The following is a 26,132-nucleotide window of genomic DNA, read 5'->3' as shown; positions in this document are numbered from 1 at the left end:
TTCTGAGAAACGCGTGCGTGTCGCAGTAGTAATAGACGAGACTTTGGATCTCTAGATGATGCAACAGCAGCCACGCCTGACATGTGAGAAGCGCATGCATCTCTCATGCATCCAGTGTGTCCAGTCAGTGGAGAGAAAACAACCTGCCTGCACGTCCTTAAAAGTCTTGAATCGAATTTCCTACATTTGAATTTATAGTGGTAAACAGTTAATATCTAATTTAATGCATCCATATTTTCATTTGATTGTCAAACTAAGTCAAGCTCTGACAGAAGTTGCTGTTTGAGGTATTGACTATACCTCCATGTAAAAAGTGCCCAAGAGACAAAGAGAGTACATTCTTTCTCTTTCTTTCCTGAGTATAATTAGCTAATTCTGCTAATCAATCAAATTGTAAGTCTTGGCAACCAAGGTAAATTGTTTTTCTTTAGAACCAGTACCTGGAGAAAAGTGTTATTTAGGCGGAGTCAACCTTTAAACTATAATTAAAGACTCAGAAAGAAGAATTTTGGTGGAATAAACATTCAAAACTATAGCTAAATGCATTTGGATTTAGTACTGTCTTGTTTGCACTTTTGCATCATTGAAGTTGGTGGGTGGTGCTGTGGGAAAAACGTCATGGAAGTTCGGTCCTGAGGGTGCAGCCTGCTCTGCTGTAAGACTGTGGTAGTGGTCCGAACAGCTGCCAGGAGGTAAGACGCACATCAGACACGCAAGCAGAATTTTACATCGATACCGGAACTGACACTTTTTTAAAAGGAAAGAAACATTTGAATGCATTGTATTTATTCTGTGGCTTACCTTTTTAATCATATTTCGTTTTTTTTATTTTTACCATCGTTATTGGTGTTTGTAATGTTCTGTCCCTTGGCTGCTGTGGCACACAAGTTTCCTCGTTTGTGGGACATTAAAGGAATACTGATTCTGACTTAATGCATTAATTTACAAGAAGGCACCGATGATTTAGAATTAGCTGGAGCCGTTTCACAGAGTTTATTACTTTCTCCGCATGATGCAACAACTCAGTCTCTTCATTACGTGGTCCATATCATTTAACTTTGATAATTATCGATAAATATGATTTTCCTTAAGCCTGACTGATGCAAGGATGCCGCAGAGGGAACCAGGGTGAGAGAAACCGAAAGTGAAAGTGAAAGAGCGCACAGGAAAGAAACTTGCTGTTATGTGTGTTGCCCTCACGCCCCTGACATATTCTACACACGCAGACATTAAAACTGTAGCCAGACGCTGGTATGATGTCCAGATGACTGTCATCAGATCGTTTTCAGGACGATCTTCGCTGATAAGCGCGTGCGTGTCGCAGTAGAAATAGGAGCGTCTCCGGATCTCTAGATGACGCAGCAGCAGCGACGCCTGACGCACGTGAGAAGCGCATCTCATGCATCCAGCGTGTCCAGCCTGTAGGACCTTAGAATAAAATCATTACTGCAGGCCGAACTCTTTATGGTGAAGACAAGATGAACTTCAGGTGAAGTGTCCGCACCATCACCAAAGAAGCTCAAATACACTTTCTGTTTGAACGCTGCATTTCCTCAGTGTATTTTCTCCACCCTCCATTGTCTCAGGAAATCCTGTGGGAAACACTGAGCTCTGAAAAATAGTTTTGCTAAATTGTAGGAAGTAGTTCTCCGGTTTTATTAGTTTGGAAAACAGAACAACATTCTGTGCAAATGAACGTGTTCCATAAAGTCCCCTTTTAATTACTCTATCAGTAGAAAGCATTAAATTTGATAAAAAATAGGCCAAAAATGTTCAAGAATCTTAAAGCATGCATCATCAAACTGCTTTTGCTTAATCTAGAATTCTGATCTAATGCTGCTTTGCAAAGTGAACTGATGACACAATGATATATCTCATTGTGTCATCAATAGTTCACTTTGCACATTACACAGATTTGACTGTGTATTTTTAAAAAATGTTTTATGTTTATCATAATTTTTGTGTTTATCGTGAAGAGAGGGGGTTGAAACAAAAGAAAGAAACAAAAAGAAATGAAGCTGAAGCACAGCAAATGTTTTATATTTTCATCTGAAAAATCTGCTATCAAACAAATTGTCAATGAATTCTCTTTTGGTCATCTGATCAATTCATTGTTTCATCTCCAGGTCCATGTGCCCCTTTTAACTTCGAGCATCTGCCCTTCTGAAGGTCTCCGCACAGCCCTGGTTAAGATGATAGATAAGGATGTTGCACTCGCTGGTTTATCGGCGCTTTGCAATGCCAATGTTACATCTATTCAAAAACTTAGAGCCCAGGGTGGTGCTGCCAGTGCTGGCACTGTTGGAGGACCTGCCCATCAGCAGCTGTTCGTCAGTAATTTCATCTCTTCAGTCTTGGATGCAGATGAAACCTGGTAATTAGTGGATATGGGACTTTTTTTGTTACTGTCTATCCTGAGGAGATGTTTATGAAAATTGCATACTCTATGGTTATATTCTACAACAGTCATAAGAGAGTTTACGAATAGTTTCTTATTTGCAGAATGTGTTGTGCCAGAAATAATTCAGATCTGAATGACTGCAAGCACTGATGTGTTTTCAAATTGCATCTCCTTCCTTTACACTGCAGCGAGGTGTCAAGAAACAACTTTGACCGCCTCAAAAGACATCTGGAAGGTGATGCACTGTCATGGGGCCCTACTGGTGCTGCATGGCCATTTGCACCGCTATTTGGCTTCGCCACACGGCTATTTGGCACTGCCGCACCGTCACCAGTCATTGCCACACCTCCACGAGACCATGCCACGCCTCCACCAGACCATGTCAGACATGATTTAATCCTTGACGAAGATGAATTCTTTGAACCTGGATTCGACTACGATTTCAGAGCGGTGAAAGACACTGTGACTTATTACAGAGGTGAAGAGGAGTATCAGCGCCCATGCGGTTGGAAGCGTTTTGCCATCAAGGTAAATATGCTTCTGTTTTATTTGCCATGAAATCCCAGAATTTCCTTTCAGCTCATTTGTGAACTACACCTGAGAAATTTGCTGAATGTGAAAGATGAAGATCTACTTCAGTAGTGCTTAAACATAGTTCAAGGAACTTTTAACAGGTTATAGAACAGTCTCAGTTTAATAGTGATGTCTCTTTATGACCTACATAAGCAAATGAGACCATCAGCTATTTAGACTATTATTGTAGTTATTCTGCTTGCCAGAGGGTTGGATTCCAACTTATCAGAATAAGTCTTAAAAATTAAAGCAACAAAAAAAAAACGCTGCTCTGTAATCTTGTGGTACACCGGTTTGATTTGTTAACCCATTTTTCATATTACAGTAGTTAATCTTATACCTCATCATCTGCTATGATCCTAGGTTTTATTGTCTCATTTCCAGTTTTATTTTGAAACCATGCCCTTGTGTGCTTCTTGGTTTCTCCTGTGTGTTTTCCCTCTCTGTGTTTTTCCGTTCATTTCCTCACTTGTCCTTTTCTCCCCTCATTCACTTCACCTGTCTCTGCTCCCCTCGTTAGTGTGTCTGTGTATATAGTCTTTGTTCTCCCTCATGTGTTTGTCAGTTCGCTCCATCCCTCCGTGAAGTTCCCTGGTACACTGTCTTGTTCTGTCATTCCCCCATGTTGCCTCCCAGCATGCTTCTGTAGTTTCTGGGCTGTCTTCCTCAAAGATATCGGCGTGTAGTATGTTGATAAAAAATTCTGCGGAGGCAAGGCTGGGTGGAATGATAGAGCAATCTTTATTAAAGCATACTTGAGCCTAGCATCCGAGCAGAGTGTGGCCCCACATCTGATGTTTGCCAGAATAATGCCAAACGTTTCTGCCTTCCTTGCCCTATCAGAACTCCTACGCCTTCACTCTTAGGAATTCTACCAAGTGCCACCCCCCTCGTCTCTCTCGTGGGACCCTTCTTAAAGTCCCTTCGGCAGTGCTTGCTTACTCCTAATTGGTTACTGTGATGGGTTGAAGGTCCATCTCCCATAAATGACCATGATCTGTTACTGTCCCTCCTTCAGGCTTGTACTCCAGAATTACCTAGATGAGCCCTCTATCCTTTTCTGGAGATGTATGTATTTAGATATCATCCTCCATCTGACACAGCCGTCAGGCTCCAATTTAGTCCCTATAGTGGCCTTGTCCCCTGCTAACCTTTGACCCACACAGCTAAATGCTGACTCCAAGGTCTCTTGGAGCTGTGAGCCCCGTATTGTCTGCATTCCCTAAGTCACACAAGGAGGAACAGGTTAAATTTAAACTGAGTTGAATTAAAGGCCAGAATGTGTTGCCGTCCAGACACCTCACTTCTCCAGTGTCTCCCCATTTGTATGTTAGAATTTTGTCTCTTGTTTGATTTGAACTTTGCTCTTCTGCTGCACATTTTTTAAGCTTTTTTTTATTTGCTATTTAGTTTTTTGGTTCTCGACTCATTTTTGTTTTTTCTAGTTCTCCTGGTTTTTTGTACATTTCAGCTTTGTCAAATTAAAGTTCGCTTATTGTTTCCCCCTATCCTGTTTCCAGTGTGCGTCTGCGTTTGGGTCCGCATCAAGTTTCCTTCCTTAAGCGATACATCATCAGCTATTTAAAAAAGAAATCTAGTATAAAAAGGCTGTTCTCTCTTTCTGTCTCTTCCTTTAAAACAAATGCAAACACTAGCTTGTTCAAGATGTGCATTTTTGTTACTAGTGCAGTGCCCGTAGGAAATATGTATTCCAATAGAAAAGTGTGAGGTTAAGTAGCTTTTTCATGGATGTCCAAATGACGCTGTGTTTGAAGGTGAGACGTCAGGGATATTTAAGCTTGTTGTGAAATCTGATATTCCAGGGTATAATTGGTCGTTTGACTATTTTTGATTTTGCCATAATACTTAACCTTAAAAACTATTTACCTTCCCTTGCTTGGTGTCATTATTTTCAGCACAACCTCACATGTATGACTGTACAGTTATTTTTTCATTTTGAGAAACTGTTATAAAACAGTGGACCTTAAATCACAAAAAACATAAAATCCGAGTAGATAAAATTTAGATTTTTTACTGCGAAAACAACAAATATGATTGACCAACTATTTTTATAACACACTTAATGTCACAGATCTCACAACCCTCAAAACTCGCTATCTCTGAAGCCTGTTTTGGCTGTTTCTTCCTGCACCAAACGTGCAGCAAACGTGACCGCAATGTTCACGAAAAAGAATGGCGGACATTATTTATCATGAGTCTGGTTTTACTTGGCCTACCAACATCATTTAAAAACTGGTATATAGTTTGAAGGCAGCTCAAACACATACGGCAGAACCAAGACAAGGAGGCTGCGTCTTGCTGCTACGTCATCTTAAATTGTTCACGTGATGCACTGGCATGTCCGTCGACTCAGGAGGAGGAGGAGGAGGTGGTGGGGGTGGGCTAGCAGCTAGCTGCACACAAACATCCACAGTTTGTTGTCCTTGTGTGTCCGGGTCTCCTCAGACCAGAACAGACTTGGCCCGGAATCCACAACAGTCAGTGTAGATGCAGAGAACAGGACCGAACCGCCAGCAAAATCCCAGTCTAGCTCGAGCCCTGCAGGCATAAATCTGCCTGTTTCTTAAGGGTTAGGGTTAAGGTGGGCTCTGCAGTGATTGGCTCTGGTGCGCACATGACTGTGGTAGCTCCGGTGGACAATGCGCATGGAATTTGTAAAGCATTTCTGAAATAATGTATTCACAGTATCATTGCAGTCCAAACAAATGCGAAGTCGCACACCCTTGAACCACACAGCAGCCATGTTGAAAGTCTCAGGTCAGTCTGATCCTGATCCACAGAGATATTTGAGGAACACACACACAGACAGACAGAGATTCCTTGCTTTTATTGAGAGATAATATCTCTGAACATTGCAGCGGTCAACACATGAAATGGTCTGAAAAACGCAGGGGGAAATATCCGGTGTCAGTTGCGTGCAAGCACCAGCCTTTGAGGCCAAGTGTCTTTAATTGCCAATTGTGTAATTACAACATCGCGTAATGCACTGTGGCAAAAAGACTTTCTCCCATAAGCTTACCTTGTGAAAGAAGCAACTGTAAAACTGTGGATATTTCTTCTTTTGGCATCACAACCCCCGGGAAACAACTCATTTCACTGTCATAAGAGCCATTTGGTCCAATACAATTTTGAAAGCCTATAGAAACTGCACAATCAAATTGTTTTCCCTATTCAAGTTAGTTGGCGGAAGTCCCTTGTGCCAAGTAATTTTAACGCCCAGAAGTCAAGCTTTTTTGGCCTCATATGCTACTGATCAGCTTTCATAAGAATGAACAGTACATTGTCTCCAAAGCTGTATACAGGTTTTCATATAACGTCCTTGATTGCAGGCCTCTAATGAGCCCATCTAACTGTTTCCTTTAGCAGATATAATGCTAACCCTATTAATAAGATAGTAGTACAAGAATGGCTTGTGCCAGTCGTTGTTTACAAGCAGGCACTAGCTCCAGAATTAATTAGGAGTCATTAGATACATCATATGCCAGCTAACTAATTGATGATGTCATTGAGCTCTCATTTACATAAAATTCAGTGGTTGTGTCGGTTGCAGTGGGTGATCACTTTAAGCCTTATAAAAGGTTAGTAGAGAAATTCCCACCTAATAATCATTTGCTGCATGCACTACAGGGATACAGAATATCTGTAGTAAAACATTTGCAAACGGAGAAGATGAAATGAATTATTTAACAACCAAACAAACAGCTGAATCATTATTAACCTGACTGTTTCGTGTTCAAATAGCAGAGACCAACAAAAAACAGTCACATGTAAATATATTTTGTCACAGGTCCTGGATAAGTACAGTGATGGAAATACCTGGCTGGGAAATCCATCCCGCAGCACCAAGTCAGTTCCAGGAGAGTGGCCTGTGTCCTACCACGGGACATCACAGAGGGGTGCTGCTAGAATCATCGAGGGATTCTACGAGGTTTGATGGTTTTATTATATATGGATTATTATCAGTGATTGTTATCATTTGTGTTTCTGCTACATGGTCAATCTGTTGCCAACCTCATGATTTTGTCAACAAGGAAAAACTAAATACTGGGAGAAAAGTGTGCATAAATAACATACAAATGAATTGAATGGCATTAAAAACATATTTAAAGTGGTTAAAGCAGAATGTCTAAATGTTTTTCTAGAAACAATGTCATTTATGATGATGCTGCCCTGACCACGATAGCAAAATTTGATTGAATCAACATTGAGATGTTGTCAGGCTGAAGATTGTAATCAACATTGATGTCAGATATTGAAATATACAATGAAAGTGCTCGCCATGATCAACATTGAAATAACGTTGAATGTCCAATCAATTCTGACAATGAATCAACCTTTATTCAACTATGATATGAAATTAAATTGAATTAAATCAACATTGATTCATCTATATACATATATATATGCATTGCATTATACATTGAAACAAGGTTATTTTTGAAGGACCATTTCAACACTTTTCAACCTTCCTTTGCATCATTCCCTCCAGGAAATACACAGGACCACGATTCTTCAGTTACAGATGACGTTATTCTTCTCCTTCATCATAAACCACCATAAGTCAACATTGAGCTGTTAAATACATAGCACATAATTTTAAGACATAATTTTAAACACATATGCATGATACAACGTGACAGAAATCAACGTACCTCGCTGGCTGTACACCGAGAGGGAATCAGTCCACATCGGAAATCTTTTGAGCAGTAAATATCCCTGCAAACTTAAGGTTCAGACTTATTTTCAGAGGCTTGCACACTTCTGCTTCATAACTTTCTTGTTCACTCTTTTCTTCTTGAGTGACGTGTCGCAATCAAATTCGTCCCACTTGCAACTCAGGTTGAAAATAAGTTCCTACTCATTCTTAAACAAATACAAATAATTATTCATGAAAATAAACAAAATATTGATAAATAGGCTATGTAACAAATCATTACATAGTAACCTAAATAACATTTGTTATTTAAACAGTTAAACTTTTTATGTTTTTTAATATGCCTCATTAAAACCCCCATTAGATTATTTCAATTTGTTTTAAGAAACAAAGGTTGAGAACCACTGCTTTACTGCATGCTCTTTGAACAAATCCCTAACAAAACAGACCATTATTCAATAAGTTATTTACTAAATATTCAAAGCAATTACACTTTTGTATTTTCTTCTTTTTTTTTTAGCACACACCTTTTCATCTTTCCTTGCTTAGGTGGAGAATTATCTATTTGCCCTGAAACTCCAGGAGACACAAACATGGCAATTGTCCTTCAGAAATAAGACCACAGTTCAACATGAACAGACATCTTAATGAATTATCTGGCCACCTTTGCACATTATAAACATTACAAATAGAACCCCAGTTCAATATGAACTGAAAATAAGAGCACAGTAGCTTTAAATCAGGCATGTCCAAACTATTCCACAAAAGGCTGGTGTGGCTGCAGGTTTTCTCTTCAACCAAGCAGCAGCACACCAGACCTGAATCATTTAATCAACTGATCTCAGTCTTCAGAAACTTGATAATTCAAACTGTGTGCTCTTGACTGGTTGGAACAAACTCCTGCAGCACACACACCGTTCACACTGGTTCGGTTCTCCAATAATACAGCCCTGATACTACCTCCAGCAGCGGATCAGGGCCGGAATGAAATTTTCAATTATTGTATCTAAATGATTATCTACAAACAAATCAAAGAGACATTATACCATAAATGTTAAACTCTCATTTTTATTTGTTTCAACAGTCAGGCGATGGTGACACGTACGGCAGGGGGATTTATTCGACTCCAGACATATCTGAGGCGGACACATATTATGCCAAAACATTCAACGAAAAGGGCCAGGACTACAAAGTGATTCTGCAGAATCGTATCAACCCGGAGATCAGGAAGGTATGCGAAAAAGCCAAATACTGGCTGATCTCCATCCCCGCTGGAACAAGCAAAAATGATGAGCAGAAGATGGTGGAGAGGGCCATCCGTCCTTATGGCCTGCTGCTGAAAGAGGTCTAACAGGTTGAGAATGGTCACAACAAAATAAATCTGAGCAATTACTTGTTTCCTGAGCTTTATTTTGAAAATACAGTGGCTGTGTTGTCTTTGACAAAGAAATTGTCTTAAGTAGTTGATGTCAAATACTCTCTGATGCTGTCAAACATCATATAATCATATAAAATGACTATATAGCTCCATAATAGTGCGACTTTCTTGTACTGAAATTTCTGCTTTGATAAACCATGCTACAATTAAATAAAGCACCTTAAACACATTTGTCATTTTTTTTATGTCCATACTAACGAGAACACAGGGGGTACATGTTTCGTTATAAGAAAAGATTAAAAAAAGAAAACAAAAGAGATTTTAAAAAAAAGGAAAAACTTAATTAGGGTAAATCATTCATTGAAGCAGACAGAATGGGATCAAGTGATGATGAAACAAGTTTAAAACAAGAAGACAATAGATTATATGGGTCATTATACAAAAACTTGTCATTTTGTGTCCCTCCAGAAAAATAGATCTCTAAATTTGGTTAACAGTAAAAACACTACAACAAAAACAACAAATAAAAAATCTGAATAAACAATAAAAAAAATTACAGGTCACATTATGTTACATGTATATTCTTAATGTATTTGTTGCAGGTAAAACATACTCATTCTCATTAAATGTTTGGATATTGTCCAAGGCCAGATATTGAGTAAGGCCTGGCAGCAGTCAGGCTGTTACAGTAACAGGTCAAAGTGCCCAGTTGCAGTCCTAGCTTACATAACACCCTGGCCGAACCTCACCTCTTTTTGTGTGTGTGTTCGCTCATGCCACATAAATGCTGCCCTGGACGGCTGCCCATATTGCCCAAATGAGGAACCGCCCCTGAGAGTGAACCAGACAGTAATTTTTGATAATTTAATTGATAAAAAGTTATGCTATGACAATCTATATATATATATAGAGAGAACTGAGTTTCCCTGACACAAAGTAAACAAATTAATAGTTTTTTTTTTTCTTTCAAACTCACAAAAATGGCCTGTCCCCCAGCATGATTGTTCTACTTTTACTAGCAATTGAGGGCAAAAAAGTCTAACCATCACATAACAACGTAAAGTTACATAAAGCCTCAAATGTTGATTACTTGTGAATGGATTTTTTTCTTTATGTGTTGTGTTGAAAAAAACAACAACAATTTAGTCAGGTCCCCAGGACGTCATCAAACCTAGTACTTTCAATAAAAACACTCCTTCACAGATAATGGACTGTTCCAAAAGTTGCATCTTTTCACTTCACATCCAGACGGATTGATAATAACGCAAATGCCAGTGGAGCCAGAGTGTGTTTATTCAGCTCAATTCCATTGATGCATGTCTATGAGTGGTCTCTGTCGCCATCTGGTGGTGCATCTGTGGCATTGGCTGAAGGACTCCCATGAGTGCTTTTCTACATGCAAATCAGAAACAAACATGGTCTAATTCCCTTCAAAATCCCCCTCAGACAGGTGTAGGTTCAAGTAGATGGCCTTCCCTTAACACAGGCGTGTGAAGATGCTGAGGTATTGTGCCAGCTTGTCTCCTATCTGCAGCTGTGCTGGTTCTCCACAACCTGCAGCCTTAGGGTCCTCATCAAGGATCACAGACGCCACTGGAAGCAGAGACGATACTGAGGTCCATTCTAGACGCTGCTATCTTCACCGAGACAGCTGTTAAGGTGACTGGAAATGCTACTTGTTCTCGTTCCAGAACCAGTCGATGTCAGGGGCCCAAACAATTGTAGCAAGCCAGGCTACCACCGAGCAAGGGGTAAAACAACGTGCAGAGTGGATCTCTGTGTCACCACTGAGGGATCAGTGATGGAACCCAGGGACCATGGCACCCATTCCGTGGGCGGGGATGGTGTGGTCTAATGGGCTCATTATTCATCTTCTTCCTATGTTCAGTAATTATGGTGTTTCCTGTTCTCTTCACACATGATGACCAGTCATCTCCTCCCAATCCTACAACACCCACACCACTCAACCAACACTCACCACAAATCCTTTTACCAGTCCACCACCTGCAACATTCCCTCCCAACGATTTCCCCATTTTGATTATGCCATATGTGCCATTTTTAGATCCTCACATGAAGGCTGCTGATGTTCGGTGGCTTTCCGGTGACAAAATACTCTGACCATCCCTGCCTACGAGTTGGACAGTTAAATGCGTGTGTGTCAAATTGATACAACAAGCCACCATCTATCTGGACATATTTGACACTGATTAGCCTTCCATGACAAAAGGCAGACTTGACCTCTTCTCTAGTGATCCCTCTGACGCAATCGCCGTGCCACGTGGGGGTCCTTAATTAATGCAAAGGGCGCAACAGTTGAACTAAATAAAAAGACAGAATGGATTCATTACATTTATCATAATCAGCAACGCTTTACTGGAGACGCCCTCTGAGCTCCTCCGGAGATTCATGCTGTCCATTCATCCCCAACAACACGGCACCACATGGTTCATTCACAAAGCCACTGACCAAACTGAAAACACTTGCCAAGGAACTGAAGAACAATGCTGGAACAGACGCAGGGAAGATGAACTGGTTTGACTAAATGTCAGTGTGGTGCTGGGATGTTGCCTGACTCTGTGTTCAGTGCCTCATCATCACAACCACTGATAAATCAGTTACACGCCAGCCGGCTTTGAACACCAGAGAACCCCTGATGAAGCACAAGCCCACACTGCACCTGTGTGGATTCCTCCTTATCATGACTGAGACAGCACTGATGTAGCTTTCCACTCATGTGCTTAAAGTGTAACTTTCCCCCACGGTTGCTCCTCCTCACCATAATGTCTGTGTTCTGAAAAAAAACAACTGATGCTGATTTTCAATTTGTCAGTGCATTAAGTGTTTGCTTCAACATGTACATGGGTGCTCTCACTGATATTGTGACAATTTGTGTAAATACTTAACCACCATAGAATGGTCAAAGGGGGGAACTGTAGAAATCATTACCCTTTTTAACTTGTGTAAGTTACAGTCCGACCTGGTGTGAGCTGTGTGGGTACAGATGAACATTTTGTTCTCAGGACACTTATCAGTTCAGTGCAGGCGCTGTGATATGTTCAAGGCCATCACATACTCCTCCCTAGCTAGTTAATTAACCATTTACAAAGTATTATGAACATCACTTTCCAATAAAACAATTGCTAATAAATAGTTTACATAGAATATTATTAAATAGAGTTTAACTATAAATTTTCTGCTTTTGATTTTAAAAGCAGCAAATTTAATTTCATATATAGATATCTATACACAGATAACGACATCTAGATAGATAGATAGATAGATAGATAGATAGATAGATAGATAGATAGATAGATAGATAGATAGATAGATAGATAGATAGATAGATAGATAGATAGAAGCTTTGCATGCAGCTTGCAATGACAATGTAAAATGTAAACACTATGGTCTTAAACAGATTTGTTGAAGAGTACTACTTGGAATACAGTATCAGGAAAATATCTCATCAAGATGGAAATATATTCTTTGACCTGCAGTTCAACCATGATTACATCGACCTTAACAACCACAAGACTTATTGCAAAGGTGGAGATGTATATGAAGGCCCATGTGGTGGGCAGCACTTTACTCTCAAGGTAAATGTACTTTTAATGCATGTTTGAAATGTATAGCAACTCATCCTCTATGCCCAGTGCTGAAGAGCTTGCACCAATAACTCAGGATCCCACACTTACTACAGAAAACTTTTGTTAGTCATTTATTTGTTTTACAAAAGGTTTATCTATTTTTTTCCTGGCAGTCACAGGACTTCCTCAAAAATACGGAGCAGGTGGTGATTGTTTGAAAAGTGAACCTGCACATGAATAAGAATAAACTGTGATTCCATTTGATTGTTATTTGCCATGTTTTACTATCTGCTGTTGTGTCTTCCTATATACCGTAGGGATTTCTGGGCCACAATGAATCTCTAATACGTTTTCTTTTCTCAGAAAAAAAAAAAAAAAAAAATTAGTCAAACTGATGTTCCATCACTGAAGCCCGGCATCCATTCAAAAAAGCAGGTGTCTTTAGCCTTCAGTTTCACAAGGTCACATGTTTTTTCCAGAACAATTCTTGCCACCACCAGCAATCTTTAAAAAAAAAAAAAAAAAAAAAAAAACTTAGTTAAGGTGGGAATCGGCAGCATGTTTTCAAGGCAATGTGCATCTTATCACTCAGGTGGGGTTTTTTTTCGGAAGTTGACAGATATACTGACTATAAACAGCCACTGCAGCAGCAGCCAGGTGTTAACACTGCACACCTGCAGGCTGGTAACATGGCTTTCTTCAAGTGCACAGTCGGCCTCCTTGTCCTCCTTGTGGTCTCTGACTGCTCCTGGGCTGAAGAGAAGGTGAGGGTGTTTATGTTAAGATTTGATTTCCACTTCAATATTAAGTGAGGATTAAATGTGTGACTTCTTACTGAAATATCATTAAGTCGTAACTTTTAAAAATAAATCCCCAGCTACTTCAGATACTTATCAGAATGCTGCAACGCTGTAGAAAAGTTTTGTGGACTATGAAACTTCTGCTGACTTTCATTGACAATAGGTTGTATAGAAAATGACAATTTTAATTTTCTGGTAAATTATTGAACTCTACATTAACACATTTGACTGTGAGTCATGACTAATGTGTGACGTTATCTCCTTGATTAAGGAGGTGTCTGTCTCTGAGCGCCTGTGGAGGGCAAACAAGGATGTTGGTGAGACATTCAGTCTTACTTATGTTCACGTAAGCGGGGCAGTGTACAGTGTACATTGATAAACACTGCTGTAAATCTTAGTCCATAGGCAAACTTTCTTCTTCTTCTTTTTTTTTTTTTAAATTTGACTCATTATCAAAAGCATCAATCAGTCATCAGTACTCTCAGTGAGTCTATTATGTCCTCCTCCTACAGTTCGTTCAGACAAGGAACCCTTAGTCATTGATGACATCGCTTACGACAACGAAAATGACAGAAACGCTGATTCCTGCACCTCCAACGGCTGCATGTGGCCCAGATCAGCTGATGGAAGGGTCTATGTGCCCTACGTCATCTCCTCACATTTCAGTAAGTAAAAGAATTCAGAAGAATAACATTATTTGTTTAAGGAAGCGACCAAAAACATTCACAAGGACAATGCCCTCTAGTGGCCGTACCCAATATCATGCCAAACTGTGTGATGAGCCAGTCTGTCAACTGTGTCGCTGTAGCATTGGGCCTCACCTACCCAACGATATTCAGTCTGATCTCATATGTGCTGAGTTCCTACTCACTCAAGACTCACTCAAAAGGTCGGGAAGCACTTTACAACATGGTTTTCTGTCTTTTCTTACCACTTGTTGTGATTATTTTTCCTCTCTGGTTGGGCGTACGCCTTCGACAAGCTCGACCCTCTGAACCCACCTGTAAAAACAAACATGGTCTCATTCCATGCTCAAGTTACCATCAGTCATAAAGTACTGAAAAGTCAATGCGAATCATAATATCATATTAAAATATGACTTTGAAAATCAGCCAGATAAATAGTGCTTCAGTAAAAGTCGTAAAGTATCTGTTAATAAAAGTACAAGAAAAGTAAAATGTCACATACAGTACATGTTTATACTGTATGTCGACTAATTGTCACAGCCAATATTCAGCATTTTTCCGATGATAGGAATCAATATTTTTTCATTTTATTTCAGATAAAATGACATTATGACATATAATGTCAAAATGCAGCATTTAATCTGCATGTTAGAAACCAAATGTTTCAAGTAAACATAGTGAATTAAAACATGCATTTAAAACTGCCATTTGTCAAAGAGCCTTTAAGTGCAAAAGTGCTATGATAGAGGTGCTAATTCTAGAGAGAATGAACAGACAACACATTTTGTTGTTTAACTGAGACAGTCTGTTGGCTGTAGATGTGTTTGTGTATCTGTTACACCTGTGTGTCTTCTCACCTGCATGTCTCAGCCTCTCGTGAGCGTTCCATCATCGAGCGTGGGCTGCAGTCCTTCAGGGACGTGTCCTGCATTCGCTTCATCCCACACAGCGGCCAGAGAGACTACCTGAACATCCAGTCAGACAGCGGGTAATACACTGTGTGTGTCTGTGTAAACTGCATTCAGTTTATCAAATCAAACCTGTCTTTCTATTTTTATGAAATGCAAGATAATGGATGGCAGTTGATGTCAGCTATAAAATGTTCTTTTACCCTTTCAAATCTATCTTTATCTTCATCTTATTCTTGATTATGTTTTGAGCATATTCCGACATAATTGGAATCCTTGAAAACTTTTGTATGAGGGTCGAGTAAATGCTCAGCTAAACTAACGAGTATCGGGTGCAGATAATATGAATGTCATCCTGGTGGATGTAAGATTTGGGGGTGCTAATGGTCCTGCTCTGTGCAAATGAACTTGTGCATCGCTGGGACAAATGAGCAGACAAAGTAAGAACTTACTGTATAACATATGCCAAATTTATAAGAAGGCCCAGATCATTAATAATATGTCTTGGACAATATTCTACAAAATGTATAATGTTTCTCCTACTCAACAAAGCACAAAATTGAGGGATTTTCTAAAGGAGTCTAGGGAATTTTTCTCCATTTTCACCTCCTTGCTGGTGTTGAGTGTATTGATGCGGCTGCTTTCAACTACAGCATGTTGCTGTCAATGTTTGCCATCCCCTGGTCTCTATTAACAGCCATTAGATATAAGTTTTCCATTCAAATCAATACAAAAAGCATAAGCATTACTCACCTTTTACAATGATATCATTATATAGACTGACCCCTCAGTACCCCCAACTGTAACTGACTGACTTGTTGGCTAGCTGTTTTTTTTATTATTATTAAATAAATAACCCCTATCAATTATTCAAGTATTTGAAATAAACTCTTTTGCTACTCATAATTTTACATTTTTTCATGGACCTGAAACTGAAGCTTTTATGAGCATAAAACTTGTTGAGGGGTTAAAACCAGAGAGAAATAAAAATACTTATGTCACCCAGCACTGTGCAGTGAAATCACACTTGTTTTCCTCTTCAGATGGGTAACTTTTTGAAACCGCAGGTCCTGCCTCAAAATGTCACTCTTTTTGGCTATCACTCATTTTTCATTTCATTGCACCGATGCAGCTGTTACTCCTACGTTGGCCGCCGTGGTTACTCCCAGACTCTGTCTCTGGACCGTCAGGGCTGCCTCTACCACAACACCGTCCAGCACGAGCTGCTCCACGCCCTCGGCTTCAACCACGAGCAGTGCCGCTCCGACAGGGACCAGTACATCCGTGTCCTGTGGGAGAACATCCAGCCTGGTATGTTCTTTAGCCTCCACACACACGCACAGTAGAAAGATCCTAATGATACACAAATCTGGGGCTGTTAAACAACAGTTCAACACCCAAAAATATTCAGTCTGATATCATACGTGCTGAGTTCTTATTCACTCCAGACTTACTCTAAAGCACTTTACCACGTGGTTTTTCTCTCTTTTCTGACCAGTTGTTGTGATTTTTCTCCTCTCAGGTTTGGCGTACGCCTTCGACAAGCTCAACACTCTGAACCTGAACACTCCCTACGACTACAACTCTGTCATGCAGTACCACAGGTTGACAAGGCTTCTGTTCATTTAACATCTCTTTATTCAGAATGACATTGATTGGTTTTATGTTTATTTGGTCATGAAACTTTGTCCCTTTACTTATAGTAAAAGCACTTTCTACTCTGCTTTTTATTCAACTGCATTCATTTGATAACTATAGTAATGGTCAGGCCATTAATCGGTTGACCATATAAAAACACGCAAATATATCCACTTTGTACTTTTATTTGTACTTTTGACAAAGTACATTTACAGTATAGTTCTGACTTTTTTTGTCATCACTGTGTTATATTGTAGTCATTTCACATCACTAACAATAAACAACAACCTATAAACAATAAACCGTTTTTATGTTATAAATAATTCAACCTGTGTTCTCTTCATTGACTGCAGGTACGCCTTTTCTGCGAACAACCAGCCCACCATGGTTCCTATCCCTGATGCCAATGTTGAATTTGGCACGGCCACCGAGATGAGCAGGAATGACATCATCAGACTGAACACTCTGTACAGATGTTACCCATAACTCGGTTTGTACCCATGTTTTACCTCTGTTGCTGTAAGTGTTGCCTGTATAAATCTAATTATTATCTTGGATTAACGTTTTGTTTGTTCAACATTGACATATTGGCTGTATTTCCCAACAGCTGACGAAAGAAACCCTGACAACGTGACAACATTCTGACAATGTTTCTCATGCTTTAACAAGACATTATTGACAATAAACCTTCAAACATTAAAGCCTTGTTGGTCGTTTTTGCACTTTCAGACACTTTTGGATGGCAATCCAGAGTTTAAAACTGAAGTTTGAGCAATTAAAGTCTCAAAGCAGCAGAATCTGTATATATTAAATGTCCAGTGTGAAGGATTTGGGGGCAAAAGTTGAATATGATATTACTTAGTATATTTTGATCTGTGTATAATCATCTGTAAATAAGAATTGTTGTCTTTTCTTTACTGTAGAATTATTCTTTTGAATGTACAGAGGGTTGTCTTCCACAGAGTCTGACTTGTTGCACTACTTTGTTTCTACAGTACCCCAACACGGCCTAAAGGAAGGAGAGATAAGTGGTGTTCAAATGGTTGCAACCTGCAACTACACCACTAAATATAACAAACAATTACACACTGGACATTAAACACTGAATCAAATGACTTCTAAAGACAAAGGAATCATTTTAACTCACAGGAAATGATTACCCAACTCCTTTTAACAACATTTGAGCTCATTGTTTATGCTTTAGGGCAGTGGTTCCCAACCAGGGGTACGTGTACCCCTAGTGGTACACATTACAGGTGGTAGGTGGAAATATTTTTTAATTTATTTCCAAGATGATAAGTAAATATTCTCAGTCATTTCATTAGCCCAGTAATAAAATGGCACGTGTGTGCCACAATTAGTTCATATCACATAATCACATATTATTTATTTTGATGTTTAATTTGAAAAAAAAAAAAAGAAAATGCAGGATAATTAAATGTTCAAATTAAGGAGATGAAATAAAATGATTTTCATTTAATAATCAGTTGTGCAATGTTTCGTATGACCACGTTTGGAGAATCATCAACACTCATGAGTGAAGGGGTACTCATGGTATGATAAAAAGGCTCAAGGGGTACACAAGACAAAAAAGGTTGGGAACCTCTGCTTTAGGTTACATTTAGTGTTTGGATCAGTCTCACTTCCCCTAAAAAATGATAAATAAATCCACTGTACACTCTGTGCCCAACGTCAAACAGGAGACAGACAGTCAGAGATTAGCTGGTGAAGTAAGTGGAACGCCAGGCAGCTGAAGAGACAGATATTTTTCTCAGGAGTTGTTGAAGTCTATAAATATCAGACAGGTGGACACAATCATGACTTCCACGGGATCGGGGATCGGGGATCGGGGATCGGGGATCCGTTGTTTTTGGATGTGTAGCTTCAGCTGTCTGCTGACACATTAGCATTACTTTTTTCAAGGGCCAAAACAACCAGATGTTGGAGAAGAAGACAAAGATTTAGGGTAGTGTAAAAAATTCAAATGTAACATTAATGCCATGAACACATAACACACAAACTCACACTGCTATTTAAAATTATGGATGGTGACTGGATGCACCTGGTGCTGTGTTGTGGTTGGTTAACACTACACATAAAGAACAGGCTCAGAGACTAGAGAAGCACTACAAGACAACAACCTAACTAATAACCCAGATTTTACATATAGTCAGCAGCAGTTTGTGCAAAATAAGACGGGTCACCTCCAACAGTTGGAATATGGAAGAATCTGAATATGATCCTTCAAGCTGGTTAACAAATACCATCTGACCAGAGATGAAAAATCTGTCAAGTCTGTATTTCGCTCCCAAATACAGTCTATTTAAGTTTGAAGGTAACTTTTCTTTGTCCGTCAGCTTCCTTGATATCCGCAAGAAATTTCTATTAACCAGAGGGCCTACTATGCATAAAATATAATTCATTAACATTCATCAGACCATGTCATGTACAGACCATGTCTGATAAACAGGCTGTGGGGCTGTGTAATGTATATGTGTGTGTCAGTTTATGTATGTTTTGTATGTCATCATTCATTTATGTGACAAGTGAGTCCGTCCATGTGTCACAAAACTATATAGAATAACACATCTGAGCTCATGTGCAGTTCATAAAAAGTAAAGAATGACTGATGTGTGAAATGTGAAATTGAAGGATTAAATAGTATTTTCCTACTTTTACTGCTGCAGTTGATGTGATTTGTTGACAGAAGCTGTTTGAGGCCGTGTGTTTGCTCCAAATCAAACAAGATGAAAAAAGGCTCTTGTTATGGGAAAATGCAATGTGGCATCAAGGTGAAATATTCTAATCTGGTCTGTTTCCACTAGTTTCTTCCATCACCGTCCTGAATACCCTTAAAAGGATTTGATTCCGGTGCTGTTGGTGCTTTATAGTGTGATGATGTGACGCTCACTCGCAGTGTTTCTCTCACCTCAGGGAAAGCGGTAAGTGAGCTGTATTAATAAATTCTCATCTATACTGGTTTTTAACTGAACAAGGTGACAAAAATATGATCTATAAATCATCTTTTGGAGGGTTTGTTGTTTGTTGATGTGTTGTTGGTTGTTTGTGTTCTGCTACAGGTTGTTTGTTGACATGGACGTGAAGTGCATTCTGGGCCTTGTGGTCCTGGTGGCTGTGTCAGCTTTGGCTGAGAGGGAGGCGAGTTTATCGACAAATATTCTATTTTTCAGTGGTTGCAAAAGTATTGAGAAGCTGTCTTTTCTTGGGACGCTGTGTAAAATATAATTAATAAAACAGGTTTGCTAACATTTGTTTAACTTTGTTGATAGTACATTTAATGTTTTACCTCATCAACTTATAGTTTTTTGTTAGTATGCTGAATGCACGTTTAATCTTATGATTCGCATGTCTATTAAATCTATTATATCTTAAAAGGGCTTATGTCGGTGAAATAATTGCAATTAAAAGTACAGCACTTGTTAAATATAATCAAGTAGAAGAAAAAAGTATAAAATAGTTTCTAATATTGAAATGCATAAGTAATCTAGAATTACCTCATGTATATACTTAAGTGCAAAAGTTGAGTAAATGTTTCAATTCTTTAGTCTGAATTTGCTTTTCTGTCTTCTTTTTCTTGATGTAAAATTTCTGGAAACCTCCTGATTCTGTAAGTTTGCTGTCCTTTTTTTTTATCCAAATGTAATATCCATAGTGTTGTTGCCATATAAACACACTGTATGAGGTTAACTCTAAAAACAATGATGTAATTTTAAAAGTGAAGTCTAAGATCTTTTATCAAAGTGTCACTAGTTGTGTCACCGTAGCTCGGTACGCAGTGAATAAACTAAAATTTCAATCAATTTTCCACAGGTCATCAGGCTTTGACTACTTCAGAGCGAATTGAGAGAGTGAACAGGAATATTGGTAAGGAATTATATTTTCAAAATATCTGATTTAGTTTAGATTTTAGTTTTTGCTAACAGTGAGCAAGTGTGCCCCCCAATGTAACTAAAACAGAGTTTTTTCATATATAATTTGTTCATTACCTTGTTCAATCACATTTTTATTATTTTTTTCAAACATAAAGTTTTAAATTCTGCTTCCAGGGATAAAAAAAACTGGTGGAAATGATTAGTTACTCATTAATTTACTGGTTGGTCTAAATGTTGTCTGTGTAAAAATGCTGAATGTCTGCACAATATTCAGAAACTACAAATCAGATCTTGTGAAAAATAATCTTATGGTGACTGTGCCCTGCAGTCCGTTCGCCTGGTGATCCATATCTGGAGGACGATGTTGCCTATAATTCTGAGGCTGAGAGAAACGCTGACCCCTGCACATCACGTGGCTGCATGTGGCCCAAGTCTGCCGATGGGTACGTCTACGTGCCGTACACCCTCTCCAGCGTATTCTGTGAGTAGCTCCTGGTGTGGCTCTTTAACGTCCAATCTGTGTTTTATAATAAACCAATTAGAATTAAAGATGATGAAGGCGATGAAAGGCAACTCCTCACAAGTTTCTCAATGGTTCATAATTCAAAATGTAAAAACAATAGACTCCATGCTCATTCTCATTGAATATTGCACATTTAATATTAAAAGTTTTGTAAAATTTTCCAGCTTCTCGTGAGGTGGCAATCATCGAGCGAGGTCTGCAGTCCTTCCATGATTTCTCTTGTATCCGCTTTGTGAGACGTTCCTCCCAGAGAGAGTACCTGAAAATCCAGTCCCTTAATGGGTAAGAGTGTGTTAAAGGAGGTGTACAACACACTGTGCATGATATCCTGATTTATTCTCCCATGCATGTTTTCCTTTAGCAACCCTGTCTCCAAGAAACAAATGTGGCACTAATATAATATCTTTTACTGTCCGAAGTTGTTGGTTCTAGGTGTGTCACATTTTACTTTACACTTCCTGTCTTTGTCTTTTTATAGCCTTTTTTTACTGTTCAGCTGTGTTTCATTTGGTAATCAGCCTTTGTGAATTTACTCTGTGGTCCTTCACCACAGAGTAAATCAGTTCATTTTTTTGTTCATGTCTGTGCGACCCTCTATGCATTTGTGTCCTTTTTGTAAAACCACAAATAATTTGTTTCCCCAGTTATATTTCGATGAATGAAGATAACTATATGTTAGATGATGTTAATATTGATAATATGACACTTATATTATGCGCACAGATTGCAAACTATTTATAAGGTAGCTTTCTCATGTTTTAAAAAGCATTTTATGTCTGCGTCTGCCAGCTTGTGATCTGAGAGGGAGTCATGCTATGCGGGGTTGATGTGAAGTCTGAACAAGTGAGTCTTTTGCGGAAGATGGCGGATGACTCTGCTGTCATGTTATTGGTCAGGAGTTCATTCCACCACTGAGGCTCCAAAACAGAGAAGAGTTGTGACTTCGCTGAGCGACCTTTCTTTGCTCTGAGTGATGGTGGTGCCAGCCAGCCAGCTGATGTAGTGGACCGAGGTGCTCATGCTGGGGTGTGAGGTCTGACCAGTGTTTGGAGGTAGATGGGTGCAGTGCTGTTGATGCCTTGAGGCCATTATCATCGTAATGAATCAAATGCGGGCTGCAGCAGGAAGCCAGTGGAGGTCATGGATGAGGGGGGAACAGAGGCGGGGAGCCCAGCCAAGAGCGATTTGCAGAAGCCCGGATGGGAAATGACCAATGCTTGGACCAGGAGTTGTGTTGTGTCCTTTGTGAAGAATGATCAGATGCCATGGATGTTATAGAGGGCACATCTGCAGGAACGGGCCACAGCAATGATGTTGGGGGTGCAGGATAGTCTGTCATCAAGGATTAAACCCAGGCTCTTTGCAGTGGATGAATGTTACTGTGACGTCCTCGACAGTGACTGACAGGTCCATGCGAGGGCAATCTTTTTTCAGTTTTATGAAGCTTGAACTTGAGGTGATGTGCGGTTGTCCAAGCTACATGTCTGCCAGACATTGCAAGATGCGCTTTACAACGTAGGTCCTGGAGGATGGGGGAAAGAATGCAACAGTTGGGTTTTGTCTGCATAACAGTGGTAAGATGATATGTGTTTGCGGAGCCTAGTGATCTAGTCCATAGTGAAAACAGAAGACTGTCTGATTTGGGGTCAAGGAGGTTGTTTTGTGAAAGATAGTAGGACAGTTGGTTGTAGATGGCCCTTTCCAGGGTTTTAGAGAGAAATGGGAGAAGAGATTTAAGTGTGTTGTCTTAGATGTCAGCTGAGTCCAGGGTTGGTTTCTTTAGCCGGGCTCTGCTGCAGCTGTCTTGAAGGCAGCTGGAATAAAGACTTAATTGAGGGAGAAGTTGATCAGGGTGGTGAGAAATGGCAAGATGTTCTGTGAGATGTTTTGGAGAAGGGAGGAGGGAATCAGGTCAAGGAAACAGTTGGTAGCACAGTTAGACACCACTGGTGTGTGAACATCTTCAGAGGAGAGAGGGCTGAAGCACGTAAGGCCATCAGAGTTAAGGGTTGGGGGAGATACTTTCTGGATGGGCATAGGAGTAAATAAGGAGCTAATGTCTTTTATTTTCTTGGTAAAGTAAGTTGCAAAGTCATCAGCAGTAAGGGATGAAGAAGGGGGAGGGGTAGGAGGAGTGAGGAGTGAGGAGAGAAGAGAACAAGGAGAATTGTTTCCATGGGTGGGTGGAGAGAATGTGAGGTCAAATGTGGAGAAGAAGTGAATGAATTAAAATGAGTGCAACTTCTCTGGGTGGAAGTTGAAGTCACCCAGAACAACGAGTGGTGTGCCATCATCAGGGTAGCAGCTTAGGAGGGCGTCCATCTCATCATAGTAGTCATGGATAGGACCGGGTGGGCGATAGAGCCCCACAATGTTGAGCTTGAAAGGAAGGGTAATAGAGACAGCGTGGAATTCAAATGCAAATCTGGGTAGGTGGTCCAGGGGAAGCACCTGGTAGGACCACATGGGTGAGATTAGGAGTCCAGTTCCTCCTCCTCAACCTGTTTGTCTTGAGGAGTATGAGTAGGCAGTTGAGAAGGCAGCTGGAGTAGCAGCGTTTTCTGGGGTGATCCAGGTCTCCATAAGGGAGAGGAAGAGGAGAGTCTGCAGGAAGCCACAGGCTAAAATGGTGTCTACCTTCATGACTGCAGACTGGCAGTTTCATACCCCCCCGGTACTTCAAGTTCGGTACCGGTGAAGAATGTTGGGTAACAGCGATTGGCTGGGTTAGAGCCTCAAGCAATTGGTCTCTGGTGAGATCTTCTCCAGTTTGATCTCCTGACTGTGATTGGGTAAGACACCCTGCGACGGGTGGCGAACAGTGAGTTACTTGGACTCCCTCGTTGGGTCACTAGGTCTTTGCTCATCAGTCTTCATTCAGCTGTCTGGATGCTCCAGCTGACGCTGTAGTGACTATACAAGAGGTATCTATACAAAATAAATATTTCAACTAACCCTACCCACAGAATGTCTAAATACTGGATCTACAATTACTTCCTTACTTACCAACAACAAGATAACATGCAGAGTCCTTCCCCTTAACAAAATGTATCTATATGCTGTCTGAGATCTGTCCTGAATTTTCCCAGGTGCTTCTCCTACATTGGCCGTCTTGGCTATGGACAGGATCTGTCTCTGCAGCGCTCAGGCTGTGTTTATCATGACACTGTGCAGCATGAGGTGCTCCATGCCCTGGGCTTCCACCATGAGCAGAAACGCTCTGACCGGGACCAGTACATCCGCATCCTGCTGGAGAACGTCACCCCTGGTGTGTAATTAAAAAACTCTTCTTTTACAGCATTACACCACAGGTACAGATCTCATGACAACTCTGTTTTCTTTTAAATCCTTAGGAATGGAGCACAACTTTGACAAAATCAATACTCTGAACCAGGACACCCCCTACGACTACGGCTCTGTCATGCATTACCACAAGTAAGTGAAACAAAAGCCACTCTGGTATGAGTGTTGCTGCTATCTGTGATGAAGAGCTTTTCAAATTGCAAAGGGTCAGTTAGGGTGTGTTGTTTAAAGTGCAACTCTTATTAATGTTTGTATAACTGTGGCTTCAGGTACGCTTTCTCTAAGAACAACCAGCCAACCTTGGTGGCCATCCCTGACTCCAGCGTCGAGTTTGGCACAGCCACTGAGATAAGCCAGATGGACATCATCAGACTCAACAGGCTGTACAAGTGCTGAACAGGTAAAATAAACACAACACATCCTTTCAGCACTATATTCTATAATATGTTTTATTTATCTATGCATCAACCACTGTTACATTTTCTTTTTAAACAGGTGAATGAGATGATGCATGCTTCAGGAAGAGAGTCGTCATCAATGCTGTCTTCACGGTTTAACAATAAATTTGTTATGAGTCAATCAACATCAATAAATTTGCATTAAAACATACAGTTCTGTTGAGTTTTACTATTGTTTACATGTGTACTTAATTTCTAAAAATGTTTCCTGAACTCAGTGTTACTAAAAAATACTTCTGCTTTAACTTTTTCTTTTAGCTTACAAACAAGACATTATGGAAACTGTTTTAAAAGATGACTAATAAATTACTGAAATGACTGAAAATGAATAATTGTAAAAGAAAACCTTTTTTTTTGCTCATGCCTGATGCTTTAGTTTGTAAGTATTTAGACAACTGTGTCTGTCTGTGAGAGAGAGGGGGACAAAATGGCCGATTGCTCAATGAGGTGCCAGGCGAGGATATTACACTGACACTTAGCAGTAGGCTCAGTAGTACTCATTTACTACAAAATATTTATTCTCCTATTTTGAGATGGGGAACATTAATATTAGAAAGAAGTTTCTGGCTGGTTTCTGGAGAAGTGGTAAGGAAATCGCATAATTTCATCGGAACTTACCTCCAAAAGTCCTGCTTGTATTGAAAACTTATGGCCGAATTTTACATCCTGAGCGACAGGAGAAGTCGCTGAATGCATCAGATTGGGAATGATGAGGGAATGACAGCCAGTTAGAAAGATGGCATTCTCCACTCTTCTCCAGACATTTAGGCTCAGATTTAACATGGGAGCTTATGGGGGTTGTTGGTGCTCTTGACACTTGAAAGCTGAATGTTACCTGAACTCAGTCATACTCCAAAATACTTCTGCTTGAACTTTCTTTTAGATTACAAACAAAACATAGCGGAAACCCTTTTTAAAGAAGACTAAGAATAAAATGAGATGGTATATAAAAGAGAAAACTTGAGCCTGTTGACACTTCATTGTAAAGAGAAACCAGGAGTCGATCCAACTGGACTGGACTATTGGTACAACACAGTTTTCTAGACTGCTATGAGGATATTGCTATTATGCCGCATTATATAGTTTTTAAAATAAATTATTCATCTATGAACTCACGTGTTTTAATGAGATTATTGGACTATTCTAATATATATTTTTGTCCTTTTCACTGTGTTGGTGTGGGTGGGAAGCTGAACCTAAAACTGATGTTAACAGCCTCAGTGTCGTTGTAGCATGTATGTGTCAATGTATGTGTGTTTTGTACATGACTGTATATCAGCATGTGACAAGTGAATCTGTTCAAATGTCAC

General features: G+C 39.8%; 3 protein-coding genes and 1 long non-coding RNA gene across 7 annotated transcripts; 3 read left to right on the top strand and 1 right to left on the bottom strand.

Annotated features, from left to right (window-relative positions):
- Nucleotides 1-581: 581 nt before the first annotated feature.
- LOC119023741 lies at nt 582-9,256 on the top strand. 3 transcript variants are annotated; one of them, XM_037105850.1, is made up of 5 exons: nt 586-692; nt 2,127-2,374; nt 2,590-2,929; nt 6,783-6,923; nt 8,734-9,256. In XM_037105850.1, the coding sequence occupies exons 2-5, from the start codon at nt 2,193-2,195 to the stop codon at nt 8,998-9,000; spliced, it is 930 nt and encodes a 309-aa protein (XP_036961745.1). In that variant the 5' UTR covers nt 586-692; nt 2,127-2,192; the 3' UTR covers nt 9,001-9,256. The 3 variants fall into 3 exon arrangements, with proteins under 3 accessions (XP_036961747.1, XP_036961745.1, XP_036961746.1); XM_037105851.1 differs by lacking the exon at nt 586-692 and adding an exon at nt 1,078-1,489; XM_037105852.1 differs by lacking the exon at nt 6,783-6,923 and having other exon boundaries at nt 582-692.
- On the bottom strand, nt 6,964-8,430 carry LOC119023742. Its single transcript, XR_005076327.1, has 3 exons — nt 8,177-8,430; nt 7,648-7,718; nt 6,964-7,567 (listed from the first exon to the last, which is right to left on the bottom strand). It is a non-coding gene; the product is annotated as an uncharacterized LOC119023742 (long non-coding RNA).
- A 3,969-nt stretch (nt 9,257-13,225) lies between the features above and the next one.
- LOC119024949 (high choriolytic enzyme 1-like) lies at nt 13,226-17,346 on the top strand. 2 transcript variants are annotated; one of them, XM_037108199.1, is made up of 8 exons: nt 13,226-13,377; nt 13,685-13,730; nt 13,926-14,078; nt 14,970-15,087; nt 16,140-16,318; nt 16,530-16,611; nt 16,999-17,135; nt 17,253-17,346. In XM_037108199.1, exons 1-7 carry the CDS (start codon nt 13,303-13,305, stop codon nt 17,129-17,131), a joined length of 786 nt encoding a protein of 261 aa, XP_036964094.1. In that variant the 5' UTR covers nt 13,226-13,302; the 3' UTR covers nt 17,132-17,135; nt 17,253-17,346. The 2 variants fall into 2 exon arrangements, with proteins under 2 accessions (XP_036964094.1, XP_036964095.1); XM_037108200.1 differs by having other exon boundaries at nt 13,229-13,377; nt 13,688-13,730.
- Nucleotides 17,347-19,552: 2,206 nt separating this feature from the next.
- LOC119024951 (high choriolytic enzyme 1-like) lies at nt 19,553-24,975 on the top strand. The gene is made up of 9 exons (XM_037108203.1): nt 19,553-19,587; nt 19,726-19,804; nt 20,485-20,530; nt 20,867-21,019; nt 21,226-21,343; nt 24,151-24,329; nt 24,415-24,496; nt 24,634-24,764; nt 24,860-24,975. Exons 2-8 carry the CDS (start codon nt 19,739-19,741, stop codon nt 24,758-24,760), a joined length of 771 nt encoding a protein of 256 aa, XP_036964098.1. The 5' UTR covers nt 19,553-19,587; nt 19,726-19,738; the 3' UTR covers nt 24,761-24,764; nt 24,860-24,975.
- The last annotated feature ends 1,157 nt before the right edge of the window (nt 24,976-26,132 follow it).

Source organism: Acanthopagrus latus, chromosome 8, assembly GCF_904848185.1.
Source record: "Acanthopagrus latus isolate v.2019 chromosome 8, fAcaLat1.1, whole genome shotgun sequence".
Lineage (NCBI taxonomy): Eukaryota > Metazoa > Chordata > Actinopteri > Spariformes > Sparidae > Acanthopagrus > Acanthopagrus latus.
The sequence above is the reverse complement of the archived record's forward strand: the minus strand, read 5'-3'. Positions and strand labels throughout refer to the sequence as shown.